At 42.6% G+C, this 16,221-nt stretch overlaps 1 protein-coding gene across 9 annotated transcripts in view; it reads right to left on the bottom strand.

Moving 5' to 3' along the window:
• GRIN2B (glutamate ionotropic receptor NMDA type subunit 2B) overlaps positions 1-16,221 on the bottom strand; it is a 571,331-nt gene that overhangs the window by 245,835 nt on the left and 309,275 nt on the right. For all 9 annotated transcript variants that reach the window (XM_072954744.1, XM_072954745.1, XM_072954746.1 and 6 more), the window contains one exon: positions 9,923-10,351. In XM_072954744.1, the coding sequence (XP_072810845.1) occupies positions 9,923-10,333 (411 nt within the window). In that variant the 5' untranslated portion in view covers positions 10,334-10,351. The remainder of the gene's footprint in view (positions 1-9,922; positions 10,352-16,221) is intronic.

Here is a 16,221-nt window from a genome sequence, read left to right as displayed (position 1 = left end):
GAATCTATTTTTATCACCATTTTATGGATGAGGAACCTAAGGTTCAGAGAAGTCAAGTAATTTGCCAATGGCCACACAGTAAATGTTAGAGCCAGGAATCAGTCCAGGTAGTGAGATTCCAGAGTCCCCCCTGAACTAGAGTGTGTGTGTTACCATTAGCTTGGCACTGCCATGACAAGTGTGCCGCACATGTGGGGGCTTACCACAATAGAAGTTTATTTTCTCACAGTTCTGAAGGCCCGAGCCTGAATTTGAGGGCTGGCAGGGTCACGTTCCTTGTGCAGGCTCTAGGGGAGAATCTTCCTTTGCCTCTTTCAGCTTCTGGTGGCTTCCACGGCTTGTGGCTAAGTAACCCCAGCCTCTGCCTCTCTTTAAAGGCCTTCTCCTTTGTGTCTCTGTCTCCTCTTCTACCTCTTATAAGGACATTTGTCACTGGATTTAGAGCCCACTTGGCTAATCCAAGATGATCTCATCTTGAGATCTTAATTACATCTGTAAAGACCTTTTCCCAAATGAGGTCACATCCACAGCGTCCAGGAGTTAGGACATGGATGTACCTTTTGGGGGCTACCGTCCAACTCACTACAGTGTGCATGCAGAGTGTACAGTCTAATAATTGTTAGCTGTGTAATAGCAGTTGGCTGTCACCCTGCACCAGACACTATGGCATGTGCTGGGAATACAGAAGTTAGTAAGGCACGGCCTGGCCCACAATGAGCCGGGTGCGTAGCAAATGAGACAGAGAGGTAAACACGACGGCTTATAACAAAAGCTTAAATAGGGCACAGGTGAAGAGCAAAAGAAATGGTCAATTCTGTGAAGAAGAGAGTCAGAAAAGGGTTCACAGAAGTGCCATGCCTTCCCTTGGAAAGTGAGTAGGTGCTTCTGGGGGACGAGGAGGAGGCTATTCCAAGGAGAGGAGGTGGCGCCCATAAAGGCGCAGAGATGTAAAACAGCCAGGACCAGCCAGGGAGCAGCAAATAATTCAGTGCGGCCTGACACTCCTGCTCAAGGGCACGGAGGTTAAGAGAAAATCCTGGAGCTGTGGCCGGGACCACATCAAAGAGGATGTCACACTGGAAGCTGCGGGAAGCCGGCGCAGAGTTCGAAGTGGAAGTGAAACAATCAGATTTGAGTTTCTAAAGAATCACACAGGTGAGGTGTCAGGTGACGGTGCAGATAGGAGGGAAGGAGGGCCACCGGGGTCATCACAGTGTGCGGAGGGGAGGGGACCCACACTAAGGCTTCTTTACTGTTGGCACAACTGTCCTGAGGGGAAGGGGATGGGGGGACGGCCGGGGCTGATTCCCGGACTGGGTAGCCACTCGCTCTTAAATCCCCTCCTGCTCCATGTAACGCCTCTTTCATTCTTGTTCTGGCTCCCTTGTCTGTCTCAGAATTGTATTAGCTCCTTGTCCTCTCTCCCTCCTCTGACCATCCCTTGAATGGGGGTGCACCTGGGGTTCTGTCCTTGGCACATTTCTCTCCTCATCCCCCTGTTCACTCTGAGCAGTCTCCTCCACCTCCTGGTGTCAACTCCTCTGTGCCAACGCGGTGCATCCCTTTATTTCCAGCCCGTCACTCTCTGCGCCTCCAGTCCCAAATCCAACTGCTTACTGGACATTTCCACTCCTATGACCCACCCAGGTTCTAAATTCTCCTCAGTCTCATTGCCACTGTCACCAAATCTGTGACAAATCCAATTACTCTTGTCATCATAATTTTGGTAAAAGCACTAAAAGGGTCAACTGTGTTCAGTGCTGCAGAAGGTCAGGAACAACTTGAAAAGCCCATTGGATTTGGCATTTTGAACAAAGTGAGAGATGAGAAAGTGAAAACAGCCATTTCAGACCAGCATTTAAGGAACTTAACCATGACAAGAAAGAATGAGGGAGGAAGAACCAGCGTCAAGGAAAGCTTTCAGGTTTGTTTATTTATTAATACGAGAGTGATCTGAGCATGCTCAATGAGGGCAGAATTGATATTTTGGGTAAGACTACTCTTGACTGGTGGGTACTATCACATGTATCGCAGGACATGTAGCATGCCTGGCCTCACTCACACACACACCAGTCATCATGACATCCCCAAAGCTCCCCCAATATATTTGCAAACATCTCCTGAGGACCACTGAGCTAGAGAGCAGGTGGCAGCAGGGAGGAATAAGTTGATAATTAAGGGGGAAAAGGACACAGCTGGTGAGCCAAGGTCCTAGTTCTGCAGGACATGAGAGGCAACTGGACTAAGGACACAAAAGCACAATTTGAAAGAGAGAGAAATGACAGATGAGAGATGTCGGGCTTTAGAATCACACAAACACTGGTTGAATTCCCAGGTCATCACTTACTTCTTTTGAGAGACACTGTTGACTAATCAGAGTTGGTCCCAACCCTTGCCTCCTTGCCACCTCCAGGGAGAGTCTCCACCAGGGAGACTGTAACCTCCACAGGGGTGGCCACGTGACACTATTTGGGTTTGTGAGATCAAGGATGGGGGAGGACTTTACCTGATCTAACCCCCACCCTTGGCCTTTCCCTGCTTTGCATTTAGGCATGATGCCCGGAGCTAGGGCAGCCTCCTCACAACCGTGACAAAAACGTCAAGAGAATCCCAGAAGTCAGCCCTGACGTCACCGCATCATTGCACCACCCCCAGCAGTCCCTGACTCCAGGTGTCTTGTTCTGAGCCACCAGTAAGTTTGTTTAAGCCACTGTGAGCAATCACTACCTCAGTGTCTTGGGCAAAACACCTCTCTGATCTACAGTTTCCTCATCTGTAAAATGCAGACAAAACACATGCATGCCTCGTAAATTCAGTGAAAGAATTAAATGAAGTAACACATACAAGCTCATAGAAGGTGATCAGCTCAGAACCTGAGGAAAGTAAATGATCAATGTTAGTTCTGTTTCTCGTTGTAACTTAACGACCTACGATAAACTCGGGTGTTCTGTGTCCTTGTAAAATAGAATTAGAGCAATAAATTATTTTTGCCTTCGGAAAAATGGAATAAAATTAGCTTTGAACATTACTCTCATGCATACTGAACCCTTAAACCACAGAATCAAAATATAATTTTGAATAAAATATAGATACAAAGCCTAAGAATGAGGCAAGAAGAATCACAGACGTCTCATGAAGAGGAATAAAAATACACCCTTGATGTAGAAATCAGAATCCAAGGAGTTTTTCAGCAATATCAGTGTAATCTATTAAAAACTGGCTGGTGACAGCTAGTGAATTAAGTGCCCTCCTATGTCTGTAACACGTGACTACTTCCTACCTGGTACCTTTAATATTCCCTCATCTAATTGCTCACTTCTCTTCTTTATCAACACTGACAAATCAATGAGTGACCCTGGATTCAAACACTATTTTATTCTACTATGCTTTCTTTTTTAATGTTCTGGATTTATCTTCATTGCTTACATCCTATGTGTATCAGTTTATTGAACCCACTGCATGTCTCTGCTTCCAAAATCTTGATAAGCGCTGATCGGGTCACAATCAGTAACTGCATCACCAGAGAGGTGGAACCCACTGAGCTGCTAGTCCACCAGACTTAAAATGAGGGTACTGACATTCCAAGCTCCTCTCTTTCAGTTAACAGAAAACATCAGACTCCCATCTTCTTCAAATGATTAGGCAAAACCTGGGATATGAAAATACAAGGTAGTGTATACTGAGGGCCTGCTGTTTACCAAGCACTGGGCACATCGCTCCGTAAGGCTTGGTCCCCACTAAGAACTAGGTGTTATTTCTGCCTCCATTTTACAAATGGAAAATTTGAGACTAAGAGTGTTTAAGGAGCACAGCCACAGCCACGTGAAGAGCTCGAGCCTACAGGCTCCAAAGCCTATGTTCTCTCATGCTGTGTCCCCGCCTTCCCGTAGACACAGCGTCATCTCCTGGAGGACCCATGAGAAGGGATGGCTCATGTGTTACTTTCTAGCAACAAGCACCTTAATTCCTGTGAATGCCTAAAGCAATTTCTGGGGCCTCAGTTTTCCCAGGCATTAAAGCTGCAGCACCTGGACTTCAAGTGGCCAGTCTCCTGAAAGCAAATCCTAGCTACCATTTGAAAAGGAGGATGTGCTGGCCAACAAGAAGCGCATTCCACAGATGCAGGTGGAAAGACCTGGAATCCACACAGGCTTAAAGGCTGCCTCACTGCCAAGTCTGCAGTGTCTTAGAGAGAACTGTCCACCCATCTTCCCTCAAAGTATACAGTTGGAAGAAGTAGGGAAAATGGTAGAGGAGTAACTGACCCCCAGACAGGTGGTTCTATTCTGTTTTTTTTTTTTTTTCTGACTTCCTCAGTGTATGGACTAGGGATTTTAAAGTCAACCAAAAAGATTAAAAGAAAAAAAAAAAGATTCAGATCCTAGTTCCACTGTTTTTCTAGCTATGTAACTTTGGCCATAGTACATAAACTCTGATTTATTTTTCCCATCAAATGAAAAGAAATAATATTACTTATCTCACAGGACTGCATAAGAATTAAAATCCTCATTAATATCATGCCTGGCATACAGTTGGCATATTATATTAGTTTTGTTCCTGTCTTGCCTTTCCCACCTCTTTATCTCAACTCTGTTCATCCAAAAAATGTTATAACACCACAGTTTGCTGTTAAAGTATGCCGTCCCAAGAAATGCCATATCACAATCAACTAAGAAGCCAAGTGAAAACTAAGTCACCCCAAATTAGGGGAGAAGCATGGAGTCGGGTAGGAAAAGCACAGCCATCTCGGTTTCAAGATTACACTGGCTCTGGAAACCCTCATGAGCAGATGGAAGGCAATTGGACTATTTACAGAGTCACACACCACCGCTGGCTCAAGAACTCTCTCCAAACATATTGCCATTAGGTGTGTGTGGGGAGAGGAGTAGGGTTAGGAAGAGAAGGGTTAGAGAAGATGGGACCAAGGAAGAGTAGGCGCCGTCTTCCTGGCCACAGTTGGATTCCAAAACGTGGCTCTCTTGCACTGGAAATGACAGCGCTATTCAGATTCATTAATTCTTAACCAAGCAAGTTAGTAATGAGAAAATCATAGCAACAGATGCCAGAGGAAGAATATTTTCACCTGCCCTTTAGGGAGGAACGAGATGAGGGTATGACACATGTCTTCGCTGCCGTACTCCACTCTGGCCCACCCATCCACCTCCAGAGCCCTGCCCCTATAATCGGCCCGCCTTTTCTCTTCCATTCTTGCCGCATTAAAGATCGGATCTTCTGTTCTTTTGCCTGATCCTGCTGTAATTTCCACTTTCTGTGTTCCTTCCTACCACCTGCCTAGCCATTTTCATTGGTCCTAATGCTAGTGATAGATGATTGTCACTGTCAACGACTGTCATTTCCTATCGCCACTCTTTAATTCCTTCACCTAAAGTATCTGTTCACCCAGCACTTTCCCGACTATTTTACTTCACTTTATCTTCAAAAATGCTGTAAAGTGGATAAGGCAGAAAACAAAATTTAAATCTTATAAACTAGATACTGAGTATCATGTAGCTGAAGTGATTTGTTTGCCTAAATTTCCAAAATTTCTGAGGATGAAGACTAAAACTCAGGACTTAGAATTCTTAGTTCAGTGCTTTGTGGGGCAGAATTGTACGAACAAAAAGGCTTCAAAGTAGATACTTTTGGGATCTGAATCCCAGTCCCATTGTTCATAAGCTATGATACCTTGGATTAGTTACTTAACCTCTCTGAGCTAAAATCTGAAAACCCAAGAAAGATTTCAGCAAATCAGTAGAGAAACCTCTTGGAAAGAAATGAAAGTATGTCTAGCTTTGGTTCATTATTTGGATTCAGATGGGCATCCTAAATCCCAGACCTCAGGGAGAATAAAAGCAATTATAACAAAGCAAAATAAAATAGACTCTTTATACTCAGGTGGGGAACTGCCAAAAATCACCTCATACATTTTTAAATTGTCTCTCTTACTATTCTAAACAGTCTTCTGCTACAAGCGCCTGGAGTTCTTTCCTTGTCAGAGTTTTTCCTTAACTGAATGTGCCCCTTTTGGCCCCAGCACAGCTGCAGGGAGCCTTGGCTTCCCTGGTCGGGCAGGACCCACAAGACCCACACGTCCCTAGTGGCTCCACCCATGCTTCAGAGCCCTTCCCTGGGTCTCTCCTGAGCTCCCTTCTTGGTTGGTCTCCAGTTCAGAAGTGTCTCTGTACTTGGCTGTGATTCTATTCAATTCCCATCCTTTTCCTGAATCATAAAGCCTCTCCCTTTCTTCAAACTGCTCCATACAACCTCCAGCTTACCCTACCGAATGCTGTGTCGGACACTTAGTGAAGCATTCGCTGTTGGTTATCTCATTTCATCTCCAACAGCTCTGTAATGGATATACTGTTATCCCCATTACACAGACAAGAATACCAAGGTTTAGAATACGTCGTTGGTCAGTTGTCCAGATCCCCACATCTGGGAAGTGACGGTCAGCACTGCTCTGACTCTGCAGTCCGAGCCTTGAGGAGCTCTGCCGGCCCCTGCGCTTCTTCCGGCCGCAGTGGTAACGAGGCGCCCTCAGTGGGAAAGCAGAGCGCGATCCGCGCTTGCACTCACTGATTAGCTGTGCGAAAAAGCGAGCACAGGCTATCTGACCAGATGCTGAACTAATGACTCCCAACTTTTGCTAAAAAATCTTCGTAACTAATTGTGCTTTCTTCCATCACAAACTCCTTAAATGAGGAAATGTATCCCTCTAAACCACACTTCCCCGAGGACACTTAATAAATGAGTTTTACCTGAAACAAACAAAAACCAACTGAGTTAGGAGAGAGCAGAAATTACCTGTTTCCTAGAAGGGGAAGCAACTTGTAAGCCTTATTCGTCATCCTTCAGATGGTGACTGTACCCTCAAGACTACGCCTCAAACGCAGCAAAGCTGTATTTCTTAGATTTTTCTGCATTAGTTCCACTTTCAAATGTGTTGTCCTATTGCCCCATAGTTGATTCAGAGTTGTCAAACTCTGCGTCCCCATTCTATGTTTGTAAAATATGATCATGGTACTAAAAATAAACTTCTGTCAAAAAAAATGGCCTTAGAATTGGAGGTGTTTTATTTTTGAAACTTGTCCCCAAAGCTTACTTCCTTGAGATCTGATGGCTCTTCATTTGCTTTCAGGCCAAACCTGTAAGCCTGTGAACGTCCCTCTGCACAGCTGCCCAGAATGTCAGAGCTGCCACCCTCCCGGTCCCCGTGGTCCTGCTGCCCATGGGCCTCTCGCCCCTCGGCTGAGCCTTCAGCTCTCATTAGGACCTCCTGCTTGCTTCTTTTCTTGCTTCTTTTTTTTCTTTTTCCTCTTTCTACCTACCTTTTAGAATCTTGTCTTTTCAGGTCAGAAGTCAGTTAGATATTATGTAGGCTATTTTAGGAGCATGTCTAAAAATCGCTGCCCAGCTCCTTTTTTTTTTTTTTTTTGATGGAGAAGAGAAAAGGATAAAAAGGGACATTTGGGTGTGGTTGCAGTGGTGGGCGGGGGGCAGAGAATAAAGAGGCTAGAGGGGGATCTCAGTACAATGACCCAGAAGAATCCACCTCACTGGCTTCCAGCCTCCATTTTACCCCGAGAAGTGGCCGCCGATGGGCCCCCTAAGGAGTTACGCTACACCTGAGCACCATCCCGCTTCTTCACTCATTACTCCTCTCCTCCTGGTGGACTCCAGTATCGCCATTATGAGTCAAGCGATGGATTACTTTTCATCCTATCACATCCACCACAGCGCTATCTAACAGGAAGAAGTAGAGAGAGGAAGGGATGTGAGACCTCAACTAGCCTCTCCATTTTCTTGAGAGGCAATCAAGCACGTGGCCTGTGCAGCCAGCAACCAGCGTTCAAGTCCTGGATGCATTTACCAGCTACAGTAGTTTGGATATGTTATTTAACCCCTTGAGCCTCAGCTTCCCTATGTCAAGTGGAGATAAATAATACCATTTAGCTCACTGGGCTGTTAGAGTATTACATAAGATAATGCATGCAAAGCAGTATGTGCCCAGCACATGGTAAATGCTCTAAACCACCTAGGGTACATCAGTGAACAAAAGAGCCCAGTCTCTCCACATGGTCTGCATCCTTCTTCATATTATTACATTGTTTTTATGCATTTGTAAGAGATACAACAGAGAATCAACCAACTGGTTTAGCCACTAGCCTTTCATACTGAGGTGAATTTGAAATAATAGGTTGCACAATAGCCAGTATCTGCTAAATCAATCAATCTATTATTTTCACCTGTCTTGCTCCCAAAGTAAGTTTGCACTTACTTATGATTCAAAACTCTGGCTCATCCATCTTGGCATTCTTTCAGGGCATATTGTGCCCTCAAAACACCACCGCTAAAATATAATAAAATTTGCTAAGGACAATGATGCTTAAAAAAAAACTCTATTTGAAGCAACAACTCAGTAGGTCTTGCCATAGTCAATCTATATTTTCCATTCTGTGTAAGTTTATCCCTCTTTCCTTGTGGCAGCATTTTCTCTCTAACACCTTTACCTGTGCCTTTAACCATCTGAATGGGACAATATCTTTCTCATACGCTACTAAAGTTCCTCCACTTAGCACTTCCCACTTGACCTTTCCTAGACGGAATGAAGGAAGCTCCAAAACACATTAGTCATCTCTGCCTGCTGCCGACAGATGGCGATAGTGATCACGCAAGGTTATGTTACTCTGTTAAGTCCTGTGCTGTGGTGGTTCTCAACCGGCCAAGTAGCACGCTTGTGGTGTCTGAGCTAGGTTTTGAGGTGTTTGCAAACATCATTAACCCCACAGCATGTCTTTTGAGTACAAAACTGAAGGTAGTTTTGAAAGTGACGCTTAAAAAAGTATAAGATGACAATGCAAAGGAGAAACAATTTAAAACCCAAAGCGATACAGAACAATAAAAACCACACTTGTGAAATGAATCATCTTCAGACAGGAATGACTGCAAAGACAATCTGTGTGTGAGAAGTGCTATACCTTAACGATAAGCAATAATCATCGTATAAAGCAAGGAAAAACAACCCAAGAAGTGAAAAATGTAAAAACAAAACACAACTACAAACAAAACACTATTTCTGCAGTTAGAGAATAAGCATCAATGTCACATGATAATTACCTTGTCATGAGACAATTAATCTAATATTAATACAGGAAAGACTAGGATTTACTCACAGCCTTAAAGCAGTGGTTCTCAGCTTTAACTGCATACTAGAATTATCTGGGGGAACTTCTAAAGATCCTGAAGCCCAGATTGTACCCCAGACCAACAATCAGAATCTCTAGGGGCGAGACCCAGGCATTGGGTGTGTGGAAAGCTCTTCAGGGGATTCCTGGGTGCAATCAAGATTATGAACCACTGCCTTCAAAGCTCAGCTGGGGGAAACAGCTGCGACTGGTTCTATGGATTAAAATCCATTCAAATGTGCAGATTGATGTGTGTTGAGCATGGACACCTTAGCAAGAAGTACTCCTCTAGGGTGTCTGTATCTTCAAGGAGAGAAATAACCTGCCTTGAGGGATTTTTCTTTTTATATTCTTAAAACCGGTGTGTGGGGAGAGCACGCATTATCAAGGAAGAATACAGCACACCTTTTGCAAAGTTTTAAAGGAGCTATTCATACACGTATTTGAAGAAAATGTATCACATAGTTACGAGCTTCAACATCTCCTAGTCTTTTCAGTGACTCCGTTTACAAACAAGTAGACACACAAACCTGTTCAAAACTAAAAGAGTTTCTAGAAACCAGCGTCTTTCCCTCCCTTTTGTCTCCAAGCAATTAGACTAGTTCCTGGTCTATCCACTCAGTGCATCCTGTTACCCTCCATCTTTCATAGTCAAGTTTTGCATTAAAACAGATGCATCACTTAGCTCTCAATACACGCCACACCCCCCAGGATCTACTCACTGCTGCCCCTCTTACCTTGTCTGCCATTATCATGGAGGAGCCCCCATGGATGCCCAGGATGGGGGTGAGAGTCTGGGCTGAAATGAAGTCAAGAATCTGGGCGATGGCTTCTTGGTCTGTGTCATCAGCAAACACCACCCCCTGGACCTTCCGGTCAGACATGAGATCACAGATGCGGGTGATGATGCTCTTTGGGTCTGTCTCGTTCATGGCTACCAGCTCCACACGGGGCACCACAGAGAGATGGTGGAAATCATCTTTCTCGTGGGCATCCTTGATGGCCACCTCGTCCGAAGTGCCCACAAGGATGACAGCAATGCCGATGCTGGGAGGGCTCTTCTGAGAGCGAGCTCTGCTGCCTGACACGGCCAGGACAGCCAGCACCAACCAGAACTTGGGAGAACAGCACTCTGCTCTGGGCTTCATCTTCAACTCGTCGACTCCCTAGAAACACAAAGAGAGAGTGGTTACATTACAACCCACACCACATGACCCATCTTGGAAGAGGATGGATACTGCAAGTCAAGACCTTATCTCCTTTTACTGATCATCAAACTTAACATCTATCTTCCAGCCTAGTTTCTTATCTCATATTCGTGCAGCAAAGTGAGGGGAAAAAAAAAACTTTCAAAAACATCAGACATCCCTGAGACAACAAAAGATGCTATGGCTATAGCCATCAGCAGCAAACAGACGGAGACCAACAAGGGGAAGAGGATGTAAGTGGTCCAGGTAGTTATGCCAAGTGCACAAACACAGGAGTCTCCAAGAAGGGGTCTGGCTGTTGCTGCATGACTCCAGGTACACAACCCATCTTTGAACTGTTCTTTGGGTTAAAAGATGGCAAAGGCCAGGCAAAGTGAGCAACAAAATGGTCTCAGCAGGGGCTAAAACAAAACAGGGTCCCGGTCAGCTGGACACAGGAAGCTACAGATACATCAGCTCCCTATTCTTGCTGCCTTCACTTTGTATTCATCTCAAAGAGGCAAGAGCCTAAAATTCTTCAGCAACCCAACTGACTTTAAATACTAAATCAAAAAACAACCCGTAAGTTGGCAGTACTTTCAAAAACATCTCAACTGATCCTTACAATAACCCGGCAGGGGGGAAATAAGAAAGACACTATTATTACCATTTTTATGGATGTTGAAGCTGAGGCTCAAAGAAGCTAAGAAGTCCAAGACCGCAAACTCATTAAGTGAAATGAACAGAAACCCCTCCTCTGACTTCTAGGCCAATTTGCATTCCACTGTATCACATCATGTTGCTCTTACACCACCAAGTATTACAAGGAATAGTTTTACTCCCATCTGTTTATGCATCAAAATATGGTGATTTGGACAAATGCTATTAAATTACTGACACAGTGACTTTCCTGAAATGACTGACTTCATGTTTGCATGCAATTCACCACTCTGTACCTTTTATGACTCCTGCATTTTTACTTCCACGTGTGCCCCAGAATGTCACATTCTGCACCAGATTGTGGACACAGCTCGCTACAGAGCTTGGTCATTTCTCTTTTCATGTCTCACCATTCTCCTAGAGCTTCCCTTAAACTGGTCCTGCTTAGGTTGTTTTTTGATTTGTGTTAAATAATCATTTATTGTACCTCTGGTATGTGCTGGGTACAATATTAGGCATTTCCTCTTATGCAATCTCTTTAGTTCTCCTAGAAACCCTATAAATTAGTCATCTTATCCCCATTTCTCAAATGGAGAAACTGAAGCTCAAAACAGTTACATAATGTTCCCAAGGCAATGATGGTATAACACAGCATGCCAGTGCATACACACAGTATATTATACTCCAAGGAAACAGTCTACAAACTGTACCCAAAGCCAAAATCAGTGGTTTTCATTCTTTTCCAAAGAGAGAGAGTATAATCAAGGATGAAAATGCTGCTTCGTATTCCCTGCTTGTTTGGATTTAAAAAAAAAAGAAAAGAAAAGGTAATACATTAGGAACCTGAAAACTCTGAGAGTTCAGCTAACAAAAAGGAAACAATAATAAGGGTGTTGAACCAAGAACGATTAGGAAGTGGTCGGGCTGAGCAGACTGGCGGCAAACAGCATTTATGATTCGGGATAAGATGCTGGGGACATTCTGTGGCTGAAGAAGCGCAAAATCCAATCCGGTTCTTGGCAGAAAACCTTTTGGAACCCTTGCTGTTGCCGTCATCCTTCCACTCCGCCAGGAAGGAGCCCTGTACCCACGGCCTCGTCCGTCTCTTGCAAGTAAGACGAGTAGCTCAGTGTTCACGCCTCAGCAAAGTTTACTCCTGCCAATCTCCTCATCTCTGAGTCTCTGTGCAAACGGGACGGACGACATGAGCCCTGGGACCAGGCTGACGAGCTGTCCCCAGTCTAGCAGGACACCTGGGGCCCGAATTCCTCCTCCCCGAGCTTAAAGCAAAGCAGCCTTCTACAGAGTTGAGCAGTACTGAATACTCAGAGGAAGACAGATGGGTTTACCACCTCAAAGAACGGTTGGAAAAATAATAATAACAATAATATATTAAGTTTCAAGGGCTGGTTCTCAAGGAGAACCAAAAGATTTAGACTTTGGCAAAACTAGCAGCTAACTTCATTCCAACGGGATTCTCATCCTACAGTCATAAGTCACTAAAGCAGATACCTTCACACTGAAAAGTGGTCCAGTCTGCCATGGCAGTTTATTAACTTTAACGCACTCTACACTCCCCGACTTTGATGTTTTATTTGCTCTCTTTCAAATATCTCTTAGGTTCCTCTATTTCTTCTCACACAATATATTACACTTTGTTATGCAATGGCTAGTTGTGACACTCAAAGAATAGAATCTGGTTTTCCTGAGCGTCTCTTTTATACTCAGGACACAACAAAGCACTTTGCAAAGCAATACATTATGGGAGAGACCGGCAACAGAGGGACTGCGAGACAAACAGAGAAGCACCGTGAATATAAACTCAACTTTACACCTTAGGAGGAGGCGCATTAAGAGAAAGCTTGTAGTCCAAGATAAGCAAAGTGGCTTTGCTCCCTTCCACCGACAGACCAGTCTTTAGACACCTGCTTTATGAAACTCTGCCCCCTCCTCTCCACCACACTGCCCCTTCCCCGGCAGAACTGAGCATCACTTCCCTTGTGCTCTCACCGTAGCCTGGATGTGTCTATCTAAACGCTTGGAACAGTTTATTATAATATGTGATTATGCACCTGCCTGTCTTAACTGCTTGGTAATCTCCTGGTGGGCAGGGACCTTGTCAGTAAGGTCAGCTTTTATTAAGCACCTACTACCCAGCAGACACTTGGAGTTGGGGATACAACAGACACAGGCTCCTCCTCCAGGACCACAGTCTAGCAGAAGATGCAGACACACAAGAAAGCCTTGCCTCACTTGTCTTTGCGTTCCTGGAGTCTAGCAGGGTCTGGGATACAACAGGAAAGGACTCAACAAATGGCAGCCACTGAGTTTCTACCATTATAAAATTGTCAGTATTTGGCCATTTTTTACCTATACTAGTAACCTATTTTATATATTACATGTTTATAGTAACAATTTACCTATAACCTACCATATGCCGTATACTACCATTGCCAGGTAACTTTCATGGATTGTTAAGTCACATGTAAACATTATAAATCATAATTTCCCCAATTTCACAAACAAGGAAACTGAGAAAGACGTTAAGTGCATGACCAGGATCACACAGCCAACAAGGGATGGCATCTAGTTTCAAATAAAAAATTTGTCCCCCAAACCCTTGCTCTTTCCATTCTGCTTGGTAAAATATGAGTGTGTGAATTAATGAATAAATAAGTTCATTAACCTAAAACAACTGCGTTCTAACACCTGTTCCACGTTAACTAAGCACTTAAGGATGGGCAAGCCACCTAATCACGTCTCTATTACCTCACCGGTGAAATCCGGGTGATACACCTAACTTGAATACCTGAAAGAGTTTTTTGTGAGGATCAAATGATAATATGTAGATGGAAGTGCTTTGAAGAATATAAAATGCTCTGTAGATGCAAAGGATGTTACCTTTAAGCTTCTATAGAAGTTGTTCAAGGAGCCTCGCTATTTATGAAAGCACCAAGTCAGCATGTGGGAGGTGGGGGAGAGAAAGGCAGACAAAGCGTGAGAGGAATGTTAAGAGGAACCTCACAGGGGGCAAGAGATACGAGTTCCCTAAGGGCTCTACCTCCCTAAAAAAGATGTCACATAATGGCCTTAGGGTAGCAGCAAACTTCAGGACAGCTTCCCAGTCAAGAGTAGCAGAATTCAAGAGTCATTCAGGCCAGGGTCAGTGATGGGAATCAGTGGAGCTTAGCACCCCCAGATCACACTGTAAATTCAGACATGAGGGTTCACCAGCAGAATCAACAACAAAGCAGCAGATTAGAGAGTCAGCTGTTCACCCCCTGGCCCTCTGTCTCCTTGAAGCTTGAACTGAGTGGCCCTTCAATTTAAAGTAAGCAAGCAGAATACAGTCGCTTATGTTCATGCCTGCAACTGGTGCAGGGTAACGCCAGCAGGTACCAGTCTACACTTTGCCCATAGCGGACTCCAAGGGAAGACACATTTGAGTAAGAAGCTGGGTCCATCTTGTCCTCAGAGAAAACTGAGTCTGGGGCAACTCCATCAGGAAAGATAAAATGTGATTTAATAGATGATTAAGTCAAATTTTCCAAGCACAATCCTTAATAGAGTCAGGATGCTATTTGGAGTGACCCAATTAATGAGACTGTGACCAGAATATGATAGGCAGTGAATGAAATTAAGATTAAAAGTGCCAGAACTATGCATCAAGTACAGTTTCCCAAGCTACCAATAAAGACAGAAAGCTAGAATGTATAGGCCTTAAAATCTGTCACACAGAAGAATGTGGGGGCGAAAGGAGTCTCATACAGTATAAGTCAAGTGAAGTATATATGAGTATAACCTCTTTGAAAGGCAATGTGAGAATGTCTATCAAAATTTTAATATCAAGATAAAATAAAATTCAAAGGTGGAAACATCAAAAGTGACAATAAGACATGTCACATACTAGTATCAAGAAGATACCATAATCATGAATCTAAAAATATAGGCTTAACATGTATGAAGCAGTAACTAAAATTACCCTGGGGAATAACAGATAAATCCAACAGACAAAATATAAACAGTGACATGAATAAAAAATAAAAAGCATGAGTAATAAACTTGAATTAGTTCAGATATCTAGCAATACATATACAACAGAGAATACATGTATTCTTTTTAAGTACATGGAAAATACTAAATCTACCAAAGTGCCTCAATAAATTCTAATCGTCATTTTTCTATAATGTTATTAAATTACAAATAAAAATGGAAAGGTAGCTAAAATATTACATATCCAAAGCTTTTTAAAAACTTAATATTAAACAACACTAAAGTTAAGGAAAAAATCATATCAGAAACTGAAGAATCCTTTGAACAGAATAACAATGAAAATATTAAATATAAAAATTTCTAGAGCATAACTAAAATAGTTTAGAGAGAAACCCATACTTTTAAATTCACTTATAAGAAAATAAGAAAAAGAAAAATAATTAATTATAATTACATTGTCACTTTTTGAACAATTAAGGGTCAACCTTAAGAAGAAGGTGAATAAAGGATAGAAATTAATGAAACAGAAGGCAAAGAAAAGAAAAAACAAAACCAAAAGTAGATCCTTTAAAAGACTACAATAGACAAAGTTCTGACAAGACCAATTAATGAAACAATAGAGAAAATGCAAATAAAATTTACATGAAAATGGGAAAACAACAACATATACAGTGCAGAAATGTAAAAATAATAAAAGAATATCATGGAAGCTAGTTGCTTTTAAATTTAATGTATAAATATCAAATAAAAAGCAAAAAGAAGTTCAAAAAAATGGAGAAAATCTGAATATAATAATAACAATTAAAGAAAATAAAACGGTTATCAAAGGCTCTAATCCTAACCTTTGAAAACCACCCAACCCCATCTTTGTCAAAATAAAAGGAAGTAAAACAGGTACATATGGAAGAAATGAGCCTTGTTCATGTAAGTTGAACAAAACAGAAAAAGAAGGAAAGTTTAATTCTAAGTCCAGATAATTATAGTACAAGAAAAGATTATCATAGATTCCTTTCACTTATAAACATAAAGGCCAAAAAAAAAAAAAACCTGAACAAAATATTAGCTAACCAAAACAAACAGTATATTTTAATAAATAATTTTTTAAATAATAATCTACTGTGGCTTATAGCAGGAATGCAAGGATAGCTTAATTTCAGTATAAAAATCAAAATAATTCACCACATTAATGGACCAAA

This window comes from Vicugna pacos, chromosome 34 (assembly GCF_048564905.1).
Source record: "Vicugna pacos chromosome 34, VicPac4, whole genome shotgun sequence".
Classification (NCBI taxonomy): domain Eukaryota; kingdom Metazoa; phylum Chordata; class Mammalia; order Artiodactyla; family Camelidae; genus Vicugna; species Vicugna pacos.
Note: the sequence above shows the minus strand (reverse complement) of the source record. Positions and strands in the feature narration are given on the sequence as shown.